Source organism: Schistocerca gregaria, chromosome 3 (assembly GCF_023897955.1).
Source record: "Schistocerca gregaria isolate iqSchGreg1 chromosome 3, iqSchGreg1.2, whole genome shotgun sequence".
Taxonomy (NCBI): domain Eukaryota; kingdom Metazoa; phylum Arthropoda; class Insecta; order Orthoptera; family Acrididae; genus Schistocerca; species Schistocerca gregaria.
This window is the reverse complement of record NC_064922.1, coordinates 353916485-353930079: the sequence shown is the minus strand read 5'-3', so window position 1 is coordinate 353930079 and position 13595 is coordinate 353916485. Positions and strand designations below refer to the sequence as shown.

The window sequence follows — 13595 nt, the reverse complement described above, 5'->3', positions numbered from 1 at the left end:
CTATCAGTTGCTAGGTGAAATGTAGAGTGAGATTGGGATGTGCCAGTAACTAAGCATTGCAGAACTCCCTTTACTGTATTAAATCCTTCCTTAAAATCCCGATTCCATTTACTTGTCACATTGTGATCTGTGACTGCTAGAAAATGGGATTTACTGAAGGCTTGATCGTTGGCATATTTCCTATAGAAGGATACCAGTTCCATAAATACTCCCATTTGATATGAGGTAATATGAACTGGCACTTTTCTGAAAGCTGCCAGTTCAGTTGGATCTGGCCTGATTTCTTCATGGCTAACTATACGTCACAGAAATTTAATCTCTCCTTCCTAAAACACACTGTCTCAGGTATATGTGTTGCATTTGTCTTCAAATGCTCTCAACAAAATAATAATTCACAACCAAGTCCTTGTCCAAAAGCCCTCATCGATGTAGAGCTTGATACTGCCAGTCCAAGGGGGAAGAAAAATACAAAAAAACAAAAAAAGAACACAAACTGATTCGCAGTACCTCTGTGTAAGCTGTGCTTTAGTGTTGAGAAGCCAATCCCACTCAGGTATGAATGGGGGCACATAGTCGTAGCACTACTATCATGAACTCACTCAGAGCCTGCTTTCTTATTGGCTTGTGCTTTTTCCAGCAGTGTTCTGGGCTCTGATGCCGTGTAGTGGCAGCAATGCTATGGTTCCTTCCTTATTAATTACCTGCAAGGTGCCCTCTGATAAAACTGAAAACTGTTTCCAGAACAGCTCAAAAACTCCTTATTTATCATTGGCAGCTGACTACAAGACTATTTGTATCTTCTTCTAACAGAGCTTCTTGGACCTTATATCCATACATCACCACTCATAATTGTCATGGTTGATTATTCCAGCTAGATTCTCGTAGGATCATGTATGAAGTTATTCTCTCTCTATCACCCTCTTGCACATGCTGGTAGCCAATTGGTCCTGTTCTGTACTTTCCTCTCCTGTTTTCATCAACAAAATATGTGATACTTGCAGGAGAAACTGTTCTACAGGTAGACTTCACTACAGCCCCCTGTGTGTATTTGTGTTTTGGCTCCCATTCATGCGGTATTTATCCCTTTTTTCCCAAATGCGTGGAATTGCCACAGGCTTCTCAATTTCCTCATGTGATTTTATTATTGGTGGTGTGACCCAATTTGCATGTGTAAAAGGTTAATTTAAGTATTGACTGGTTTCCCAGTTCCTGCAGAAAAACCCTTTTGAAGCCCCTGCAATGTTTTCTGCTGTATGTATGACCTTGAAAAGCTGACCCTGAACATCATTTTGCTTCCAGAATGAGATTTTCACACTGCAGCAGAGTGTGCACTATTATGAGGAGATTAAAACTGTGTGCCAGACCGAGACTCGTTTGTGGTACCTTTGCCTTTTGTGGTTCGAGTCATGGTCTGGCACACAGTTTCATCTCCCAGGAAGTTTCATCTTTTTGCTTATTTGCGACCAGAACTAATTAACACATTTGCTGCCGAACTCTTTGAGATCTTCAGAATTCCACTGCTTGCAGTCCCCTAGACGATGCTTCTTTTTGAAACCAACACGACACATAACTTATCTTTCGTTCCATTTCAGTGGCACCAGGTCCTCAAATTATCTCAAAAATGATTCTGGAAGTAACTTTTCCTTTGCATGAAACAGCTGTGGTGCGCATACAGTAAAGAAACACTTGCAGTTGCTTCCATATTCACTAAATGGCAGAACAGATTCATTCAGTGATTGTGTTGCAGCTGTTGCTACACTGTTTATCATCCTCGTTGGCTAAGAAATCATAGCATGGTAGTGTCCCTAACTCCATTGGCATTTCTTTGCAGTTTTATGTTTAGGTCTTCCGATCCTACCATTACCAGATGCTGGTTCTGTCCCATGATGTTACAGCGTGGCATTTCACATTATACATGCGCAAAAAGGAAGAAAACAGAACATCAGCAGTAGTTTTCTTTGTATGTTTTGGAATGCAGGTTGTGGTGGCAAACTGATGTGTAGAGTATCCTGAGATCTAGTCAAGTTCGAAAGGCGATTGTGAGCTGGTGAAGTTAACGGATCTAAGTTCTTAGTAGTGGTGAAATAATGGTCTGTAGTGTAGCTTGAGCCCTTTGTTTGATTGAAATGTGACAGTTTGCTTATGAATTAGTGAAGTGTTATCAAATACTTATGTTAATTCATATCTTGCTGATAATGCATTTCTTTCTCTACCAGCTGATATTTAATTCCATCTTTTGTTGAAGTCAATTCAACTGTGAAGTTAGTAGCAATAGCCCCAACTTTTTTCAGGTGCTGCTTGATATTGAGGATTTTGTACACAGTTATTCATTTTGCAGTGGCCTTGGCTAAATGATCCACCATTTCATTAAATACATCTTGCCTTTCAGTTTGTCCCTTCATGTTATGAGAACCTTTGATTTATTGGGCTGATTATTTACAATCTGCTCACGCTTTTTGTGTTTATGCCTATCCTTGTTCACTTCCCAGTTGAGCTTCTGAGTTAAACAACGTCTTGTATGGATGTGTGTATGCAGGGTGATTAATTATTAAACTTTCAAACCGCTGTAGAAATAACACCACTGGTCAGAATGTCAAATTGCAACAGAATATTATCAGAGAAAGGGACAATGTATGTCAGAAGAAAAATAAATAGTTACACAATGTAGAAATAGATGGCATTGTAAGCATTATAATTTAAGTGATCGACTACAAATGACAAATGAATCATACAACAGTGCCTAAGTTGTACGTTTAGCATTAAAAAAACTGTCCTGCTAAGTGTGCATGGATGTACAGGTGTGATACTGTTAGTTGCGTAAGCTCAACCACCACGGCAAGGTCATATCACATTGCATGGGAAAAATCGGTTTTTAATTGTCCTGAGACAAAAAACTGCATAAAAAAGCATCACTCACATAAGTTTTTAATTGTCCTGGGGCCATAAACCTACACCACGCAGTAACCTTTTCAGGATGAAGTGGTGCTGGTAGATTTGCGTGTGGATTTTCCATTTCCCATATTCGACAATTCTATCTATTGACATAATTATCCTGTCAGATGGAAATGGGCTTCGTCTGTCCACAAAGCCTTCCATGGCCAATCATTGTCCAGTTCCATGCGAACAATAAATTCTAAAGCAAAGGTCTCTCTTGCTGGCAGGTCGATGGGAAGCAACTCCTGCACATGGGTAATTTTGAATGGATAGCAAAGAGGGATTCGTAGGATTTTACACACTGTGGTCACAGGTATGTCCAATGTTCGGGAAATTCTCCGTGCACTACACGTTGGCACACAACATCTACATCTGCATTATTACTCTGCAATTCACATTTAAGTGCTTGGCAGAGGGTTCATCGAACCACAATCATACTATCTTCCTACCATTCTACTCCCGAACAGCGAGTGCGAAAAAAGAACACCTAAACCTTTCTGTTAGAGCTCTGATTTCTCTTACTTTATGTAGGTTGGGCTCAACAAAATATTTTTGCATTCGAAAGAGAAAGTTGGTGACTGAAAATTCGTAAATAGATTGTGCCGCACCGAAAAACGTCTTTGCTTTAATGACTTCCATCCCAACTCGCCTATCATATCTGCCACACTCTCCCCCCTATTACGTGATAATACAAAACAAGCTGCCCTTCTTTGCACCCCTTCGATGTCCTCAGTCAATTCCGCCTGGTAAGGATCCCACACCGCGCAACAATATTCTAACAGAGGACGAACGAGTGTAGTGTAAGCTGTCTCTTCAGTGGACTTGTTTCATCTTCTAAGTGTCCTGCTAATGAAATGCAACCTTTGGCTCGCCTTCCCCACAATATTATCTATGTGGTCTTTCCAAATGAAGTTGTTCATAATTTTTACACCCAGGTACTTAGTTGAATTGACAGCCTTGAGAATTTTACTATTTATCGAGTAATCGAATTCCAATGGATTTCTTTTGGAACTCATGTGGATCACCTCACACTTTTCTTTATTTAGCGTCAACTGCCACACCATACAGCAATCTTTTCTAAATCACTTTGCAACTGATACTGGTCTTTGGATGACCTTACTAGACGGTAAATTGCAGCATCATCTGCGAACAACCTAAGAGAACTGCTCAGATTGTCGTCCAGCTCATTTATATAGATCAGGAACAGCAGAGGTCCCAGGACGCTTCCCTGGGTAACACCTGATATCACTTCAGTTTTACTCGATGATTTGCCGTCTGTTACTACGAACTGCAACCTTCCTGACAGGAAATCACGAATCCAGTCGCACAACTGAGACGATACCCCATAGGCCCACAGCTTGATTAGAAGTCGCTTGTGAGGAACGGTGTCAAAAGCTTTCCAGAAATCTAGAAATACGGAATCAACCTAAGATCCCCTGTTGATAGCGGCCATTACTTCGTGTGAATAAAGAACTAGCTGCGTTGCACAAGAAAGATGTTTTCTGAAACCATGCTGATTACATATCAATAGATCGTTCCCTTCGAGGTGATTCATAATGTTTGAATACAGTATACACTCCAAAACCCTACTGTAAACCAACGTCAATGATATAGGTCTGTAGTTCGTTGGATTACTCCTACTACCCTTCTTAAACACTGGTGCGACCTGCGCAATTTTCCAATCTGTAGGTACAGATCTATCGGTGAGCGAGCGGTTGTATATAATTGCTAAATAGAGAGCTATTGTATTAGCGTAATCTGAAAGGAACCTAATTGGTATACAATCTGGACCTGAAGACTTGCCTGTATCAAGCGATTTGAGTTGCTTCGCAACCCTTAGGGTATCTACTTCTAAGAAACTCATGCTAGCAGCTGTTAGTGTTTCAAATTCTGGAATATTCCATTAGTCTTCCCTGGTGAAGGAATTACGGAAAACTGCGTTCAATAGCTCCACTTTAGGGGCACAGTCGTCGGTAACAGTACCATTGGCACTGCACAGCGAAGGTATTGACTGTGTCTTGCCGCTTGTATACTTTACATACGACTAGAATTTCTTTGGATTTTCTATCAAATTTTGAGACAATGTTTTGTTGTGGAACCTATTAAAGGCATCTCGCATTGAAGTCCGTGCCAAATTTCGCGCGTTTGTAAATTTTAGCCAATCTTCAGGATTTTGAGTTCTTATGAACTTCGCATGCTTTTTCCTTTGCCTCTGCAATAGCGTTCAGACCTGTTTTGTGTACCATGGGGGATCAGTTCCATCTCTTACCAATTTATGAGGTATGAATCTCTCAATTGCTGTTGCTACTATATCTTTGAATATGAGCCACATCTTGTCTACATTTGGCATAGTCAGTTCGGAAGGAATGGGGATTCTCTTATGAAGGCTTATAGTGACAATTTATCTGCTTTTTTAAATAAAATTATTTTGCGTTTGTTTCTGGTGGATTTGGAAGAAACGGTATTGAGCCTAGCTACAACAACCTTGTGATCACTAATCCCTGTATCAGTCATGATGCCCTCTATTAGCTCTGGGTTGTTTGTGGCTAAGAGGCAAAGTGTGTTTTCGCAACCATTTACAATTTGCGTGGGTTCGTGGACTAACTGCTCGAAATAATTTTCGGAGAAAGTATTTAGGACAATCTCGAAAGACGCGTCTCCTGCTTCATTGCAAGGGACATTGCATCCACTGATGTCAAATCAATTCGTTTCCTTCCACTACCAGATTGAACACCAAAAGAACCCGTCTTTTTGAATTTCTGAATCATTTTCTCCAGACCCACGGCAGTCATTGGACCATGGTTTTCTGATTGTCTAGGGTCCAACTGATGTTGTCATAGGTCTAGGATAGGCGCTGCAGGCGATGTGCTGTTAGCAAAGACACGCTCTTCATTGTAGGTTTAAGAAGGACCGGTCCACCCTCAATAACCTGGCTCTTGTGGAAGCAGCTGCAGTGTAGGCTTTCTTGCATCGGCATCATCTCCTAGGTATATTTTTTGACATTGAAAAGGCCCACGATACTACTTGGAGATATACAAGGTATTTCAAAAATAATATACATATTTCGAATGCCTATATTTATTAAACATTAAGACACATACATATGAAACTGTACACACACATTTATGAACCTCTCAAGTTCAGAGTACAGATGTTCAATATGTCCTCCATCAGTGACACGAGCAATATCACACCAATACTCAAATTCCTCCCATACTCGGGCAAGCATGTCCTCCGTCACTGATGTTATGGCAGTACGGATCCGGTTCTTCAACTCTACCAGGTTCTGTGGGAGTGGTGGTACATAAACATTGTCTGTAATGAAACCCCACAGGTAGAAGTCAGAGGATGTCAAGTCCAGTCACTGTGGAGCCCAGCTGAGACTTGCTAAGTTGCCAGATACTTGACAACCAATCCAACAGTTTGGTAGAGTTTCATTCAGATATTCACGCACTTCACAACTCCAGTGAGGGAATGCCTCGTCTTGTTGAAAAATGAAGTTGTCCTCACGCAGCCTCGGAAACAACTAGTTTTGTAATATAGTGAGATACTGCTGAACGTGGGCCATAAACAGATGATTGGGATATCGCACAAAACACATTGACTTTGGGCAAATATCGTACATGTTCAGTGGATGCTCGTGGATTCTGTAGGCTCCAAATTTGAATCACTAACATGGAAAGTCGCTTCATCACTGAACACGATGTATTGTGCAAAAGTGTTATAATTGTCAGTAGCATCAAGAATCTTTTTTCAGAATGCCACACATTTGTGTTTGTCATCAGTACGTAACTCGTACAGCTTCATAACCAACCAACGTCTCAAAACACAGCAAATTGTTGTTGTAGGCAATTGTAACTTCCGACTGGCACAAGGAGTTGATTTTGAAGGACAGCATTGGAAAGCATTTTTATTCGTGCAATATTTTCTTCAGGGACACGAGGGTGGCCAGGACTCTTTCCTTTACATACACATCCTGTATCTAGAAACTGTCAATACCATCTGCAAGTATTCAACCCGTTCGGAGGATCAATTTGGTACCCCAGCCTGAAACGTCTTTGCACTGTAATCACGGCATTGCACTTCGCAAACTCGATAACACAAAATGATTTCTGCTGTGGAGTAGCCATTTTAAACACATGACAGTTATCAAGCAAAACAGAAGACAACTGACATCTAAAAGCTATGAATATAAACTAGAGTATGTAAGCCAAGGCGCAGATCAATAGTTTGGACAAAATTAAACTTTTGTACTACATGTATTCTTTTTGAAACACCCTGTATTATCCTTGGGCAGCTCCACGAGTTGTGTTTTCAAGGATGTCTTCCCATATATAATAGAGGGAAACATTCCCTGTGGGAAAAATATATCTAAAAACAAAGATGATGTGACTTACCAAACAAAAGCGCTGGCTGGTCGATAGACACACAAACATACACACAAAATTCAAGCTTTCGCAACCAACGGTTGCTTCATCAGGAGAGAGGGAAGATGAAAAAATGTGTGTTTTAAGGGAGAGGTGTAAGGAGTCATTCCAATCCTGGGAGCGGAAAGACTTACCTTAGGGGGAAAAAAGGACAGGTATAGACTTGCTCGCGCGCGCCCTCGTACCCACCCACACACACACATCCATCCACACATACAGACACATACAGACACAAGCAGACATTTGTAAAGGCGAAGAGTTTGGGCAGAGATGTCAGTCGAGGCGGAAGTACAGAGGCAAAGATGTTGTTGAGACAGTTGAGGTATGAGCGGCGGCAACTTGAAATTAGCGGAGGTTGAGGCCTGGTGGATAACGAGAAGAGAGGATATACTGAAGGGCAAGTTCCCATCTCCAGAGTTCTGACAGGTTGGTGTTAGTGGGAAGTATCCAGATAACCCGGACGGTGTAACACTGTGCCAAGATGTGCTGGCTGTGCACCAAGGCATGTTTAGCCATAGGGTGATCCTTATTACCAACAAACACTGTCTGCCTGTGTCCATTCATGGGAATGGACAATTTGTTGCTGGTCATTCCCACATAGAAAGCTTCACAGTGTAGGCAGGTCAGTTGGTAAATCACGTGGGTGCTTTCTCACGTGGCTCTGCCTTTGATCGTGTACACCTTCCGGGTTACAGGACTGGAGTAGGTGATGGTGGGAGGGTGCATGGGACAGGTTTTACGCCGGGGGTGAACAGGTTTTACACTACCTTGAAAAAATTTAGTTTCATGGGACTTCCTCTAATGCAATTTGTAACATCGAACAATAAATTAAACAAAACAGTCTTCAGTGCCCAGAGATTTATGTTCAAAGGTAAGAGAGAGTTGTATTGTATGTTATCCAGGGACCTAGGAATGACAGAGGGGGCTCCGTCCCCGCTGCAGCCACAATAGCCCACAACCCCAAGACGACAACTGCAGTCCACTTCACCCCTCCGCCACCCCACACCGAACCCAGGGTTATTGTGCGGCTCACTCGTGTGCGCCCCCCCCCCCCTCCCCAGAGAACATCTCACACCAGACAAGTGTAACCCCTGTGTTTGCGTGGTAGAGTAATGGTGTAGTGTAGGTGAGGCAGAATAAGAGGAACCAGCCCACATTCGCTGAAGCAGATGGAAAACTGCCTAAAAACCATCCATAGACTGGCCGGCTCACTGGACCTCGACACAAGTCCACCGGGCAGATTCATGTCAGGGACCAGGCGCTCCTTCCCACTCCGGAAAGCCGTGCGTTAGACCGCTTGGCTAACCAGGCGGGCTTAAGAGACAGTTACTTCAATTCTACGTAACTGCTGGAGAAATTGCACTCCTCAGTAATTTTACTTGATGTTTACTTTTCCTCCATCCTCTTATCATTTTCTCCAGTTGATATCTGAGTGAACAGCACAGAACCTGCTATTGCTCTATGTTAATAATAGATAGTGTTTACCAGATTTTAACTACTGTACTGATATGCCAGGAGTACAGGCGCTGATGTACTAATTTTGTTGAACACAGTTACTGAAAGATACAGAGAAAATAAAAGATAAAATAATGTTTTTTCCATATTATTATTTAATGACCTTATTGAATGCACTCACTGCTTCTTTAATCTGTTTAAGGTCAGTTGTTATAATTATGTTGGGGCTGCTCATGTATGTTCCCAGAGGTGTAGACATAAACAAAGGTGTATAGTCATAAAATACATATATCTAAGAAATCGTTAAATTCTAACTTTTGTTGAGAGAACCAACGACTCGGTCTTCGATGATTTAAATATAAATTCTCAGCTACCTGAATCAAATTAATATTATCACTGAATAATATCAAATATTATTATAAGAAATATAAATCGCATATATATACTTTCTTTTGAAACTTTTATACCCAGATGCTGCAAACTACTGTAACTCGCCATTCCTGCACTGTGTGACATCACATTCCTGCTTCTTCTCTACAGCTCACAAAGTTCATTGTCCAATCTACTGCCTCTCTTGAAGAATCATTGCAATTGGTTGTCTCTTATAAATTTGGCTTGTGTGGGAAATAGCTGTGGTACATATGCTTATATTTTGGTTGGCCCTGTGCACAATCGGAAGAAGTTGGCCGAAAATATGACAATGGCAATGAAATTCTTATGACGACGATTTTCCAGGAGTGTGAGAACTCCGATAAACCATATGATTACATACTTTTAAAGTTCATTACATACAGGTTATTAACATCTATAGCAAAGCATCAGCATAGTATTGGAAATGTTGGCACATGTGATACACCGCTGGTTTTAACAGAAGACTCATAGTAATTCTATCCACGAAATACTCACAGTTGTAACAGAAATTTGAATCGTTTTTAGTTTCTTGGGCAGGAATGAGATTAAACACCATTGCCAAGTACCAGGAGTACAAGACACTTCACTTTCTTCAGTCCCCCAAGCGTGTAAGAGAAGTCAAAGCTATCAAGTGTCCAACAAAAATACACTTTACCATTTCTTCTGGGGAATTGAGGGAGAATTGTGGCCCAAGTATGTTCTGATAGGTCAGCCAGTCACTGAACAGTGGCCCCCCACCCCCATGCGCGCGCACACACACACACACACACACACACACACACACACACACACACACACACACACACACACACACACAATACTTCTATCATAATGCGATATAGACCAAAAAGTAATTTCTGGTCTCTTTGTGTGCTATCTGAAAGATACTTGATCACTTTGCTATAGTAACCTTAACAAAGCAGATGTAGAATAGTTAAAAGTATGTGTGCATGTGGGTGTCAGCATGCATTTTTTAATCCCCTTGTTTTTACTTCCTCTTTCAATAGGATAAATACAAACGTGCACTTGCTGATGGAGAGAATCTCAGGAGAAGAATGATGAAGCAGATAGAAGATGCGAAATTGTTTGGCATCCAGAGCTTCTGTAAAGACTTACTTGAGGTATGTGTAGAGAGTTTGTGTTTCAAAATGCTGTTTAGTGCCTTGTATCTTTTTGAAATGTAGCTTCAGTAATGACAAATAATGTGTGGGATGCTGTTATTTGTGTACTGCATATTTTGTCAAGTTGTAGGTAAAACTGATTTATGGAAAGGATAGTTCGCTATGCACAGCTGTCAGTTGGGCCACAGTAGCCGGAGGTGTGTGTGTGTGTGTGTGTGTGTGTGTGTGTGTGTGTAGAAGGGCTTTTGGCCAAAAGCTTAGATGTTCAGCAGTCTTTTCATTATGCCTGTGTGTGACTCAACATCTCCTCCATGTGGTGAGTAGCAGTCTATCCTTTTCATAATACTGCAGTTATTCCATCCAGGACTTTCCATTGTTTACTAACAGGTGGAGATAAGCAATGAAAACCACTTGTGATGATTTCAGAACTATTCAGAATAGGCTCAATTAACTGTTTATGTATAGTATCTGGCAAACAAACCTGACATAATTAAGTTGGCTGACACAATGACTTACATGTAATGGTAATTAAGTAGATAAATACTAATATGTGATGTCCCTTGTAAGAGTTAAGAGTGAGTACTTGCTGTTTTGTGTTTCGTGAAGCAGTGTTGATAGCACACATTGAGAGGTATGGTGTGTATCCACAAGGTATGTCCACAGCTGGTTTTAAATAACCAGTAAGACATTAGAAGTTATCTGGTATCGTACTTACCGATGAATTGCTACTATGGTATCTTGTCTCATGATTGAAGTATGACCTAATGATACGCATTGTATTATTATTATTATTTTTTTTAATGGCAGCAAGCAGCCTGATTTTTGTCATCCAAGTTAAGAGTTTAACTTAACAAATCATGCACCATTCTAGTTGCAAAATTAAAAATTAGTAGCTGTTCATGTGATTGACACATTCTACTTCCATTCACTAGTATTCTGGTTGACTAATTCCTTCATGTGTCATTTTCATGGGTGCTTAGGATATGCTATTATCAATTAGAACTGCAAAGCACTGAAGGTATAGCCAAAAATAAGGTGAATTTTTTCACATTTCTAAGATTATGAAATGATGTAGTAAATTAAAAATGTGAATGAAAGTAAAGTAGTGTTGTTGTATATTTAAAAAGAGTATTTGGTGAAGCTGCCAGAAGCCTTATTAATAGTTAATAACAGCCTCTTGACACTGCAGTTTTAGGTTGCTTACCTCAGAGTCTAAAGTTTGGTAATAATAATTACTGGATGACCCATGAGTGAGATGCTGACTTTCAAAGTTGGGCAACATTTCAGGCTACTGAAATAGGAAAGGAACTATTGCTACTTGTCTAACTTAAAAAAGATTTCAAAAAGTCTGTACAACACTTGAAGGAGCTTTGTTCTATTGCACTGTAGCTTCAGTAGTGTACTGAACAAAGCATACCACATTTATTTCTAAATCTTTGGTGATGGAGAGTTCTTGTAGAGAGTACCCATGGTCAGAAACACGCAAGGATATCTATAGCAATCTGTCTAATCATGGTGGGCTTCAATTTGGTATGGTGCTGTGTATGGTACTGTAAAGTGACTCATATATGTGCGACAGTTCTGAATTGTTTGAGAACTGATTTTATTTAGTAATGTAGTCTGAATGTTTGTACACTGATGGTGATGGAAAGATGATCCAGTCTGCCATTAATATCTTAGGAGACTTGAGGGAATATCAGTTTGGATTCTGGAGAAATGTAGTAATACACATGACAATAATAACCCAGCTACTTCCTGAGAAGATAGACTAAGTAAAGACAAATCTGTGTTTATAGCATTCATAAATTTAGAAAAGTCTGTTGATGATGATGATGACTGAAATACACTCTGAAATTGTGAAGTTAGCTGGGATAACATATGTGGAGTGGAAGGCTATGTGCAACTTTTACAGAAATTAGATTGCAGTTATGAGTTGAAGTACATTAAAGGAAAGCAGTAGTTCAGGAATAGTGAGAGGGGGCTGTAGCCTGTCAGCCTGTCTGCGCATTGAGCAACCAGTATAGGACTTTGAGCAAGCAGTAAAGGCAACGAAGAAATTTCAGAAGGGAATTAAAGTTCATGTAGAAAAATAAACCTTTGGGCTTTCAATGATGTAACTGTCAGATGGCAAAGGACTTAAAAGATCTGTTGAACACAACACCACCGTCTTGGAAAGAGGGTTGTAAGATCAACAAAAGTGAAATAAGGGTAATGGAGTATAATTGAATTAAATCAAGTGAAGTTGAGGGAATTAGATTAGTAAATGACACGCTAAAAGTAGTAGAGGAGATTGTTATTTGCGAGGAGATGCTCTTTCGGTGGCAGTTAAAGTAACAATGGCTGAAGTAGACAAGATATAAATTGCAGACAAGCAATAGCAAAAAACATGTTTCTGGAAAAAAGAAATTTGTTAACATTGAGTGTAAATTAAAATGTTAGAAATTCTTTTTGAAGGTATTTTTCTGGAGTGTAACCTTGTACAAAAGTGAAAATGTGGATGATAAACATATCAGTCAAGAAGAGAATTCAAGCTTTTGAAACTTCTGCTTAGGGTACAACTCATTTGAAGCAAAGGCTACATTCTGTAATTCAAATTATGAACATTTTACACAATATTTGTATTGACTTGTGAAGTTTGATAACATTTGTGTTGTTTCTTTTCAGTGTAAAATATCATTAACAGTACTATAGATACCTTAAATCACTGTGACTTAGTAAGTGGTCAACTGTTTAATTATAGTTTGTGATAAATGGCTCAACTTCAAATATGACATCCTGCAGATTTACATTTTTATTGAGTACACTAGTATTACTTTTTTCATAAAATGTTTTGTATGCTCTTTCCAATATCGACAGTTTCTACAGCCCTTGTAACAAAAAGAAAATGAACCTTGAAGCATTAAGTAGACAAAGGAAAAGGATTTGTATGAATCAGAAATAACGTACCACACATATAAACAGTATGTGCTTCATTCATGAAAGATTGATCAGCTGGGAGACACGCATGCAGAAATGTATCTGTGTTTCTCAATCTCGAGGGATCCATTGTCTCCCGGGAACATAAGCTGTATCTGCACAACATTACAAGATCTCTCCTAGCTGTTATTCCATCATAAAGGTATTAAAGAGGTCTTGTTCTCATGATTTGGTAAATTTAAATTAATTCTGTGCTCAGATGCCATTCGTGCCGTCAATTGACCTAATGAAAAGAAGTTGTGTACAGGCTAGTGTGTACTTTGTCTGTGTG

At 39.9% G+C, this 13595-nt stretch overlaps 1 protein-coding gene across 1 annotated transcript in view; it reads left to right on the top strand.

Annotated features, from left to right (window-relative positions):
- The window catches only part of LOC126355796 (grpE protein homolog, mitochondrial), a 40913-nt gene that overhangs the window by 3769 nt on the left and 23549 nt on the right, over nt 1–13595 (top strand). The window contains exon 3 of the mRNA XM_050006215.1: nt 10235–10348. Within this exon, the coding sequence (XP_049862172.1) occupies nt 10235–10348 (114 nt within the window). The remainder of the gene's footprint in view (nt 1–10234; nt 10349–13595) is intronic.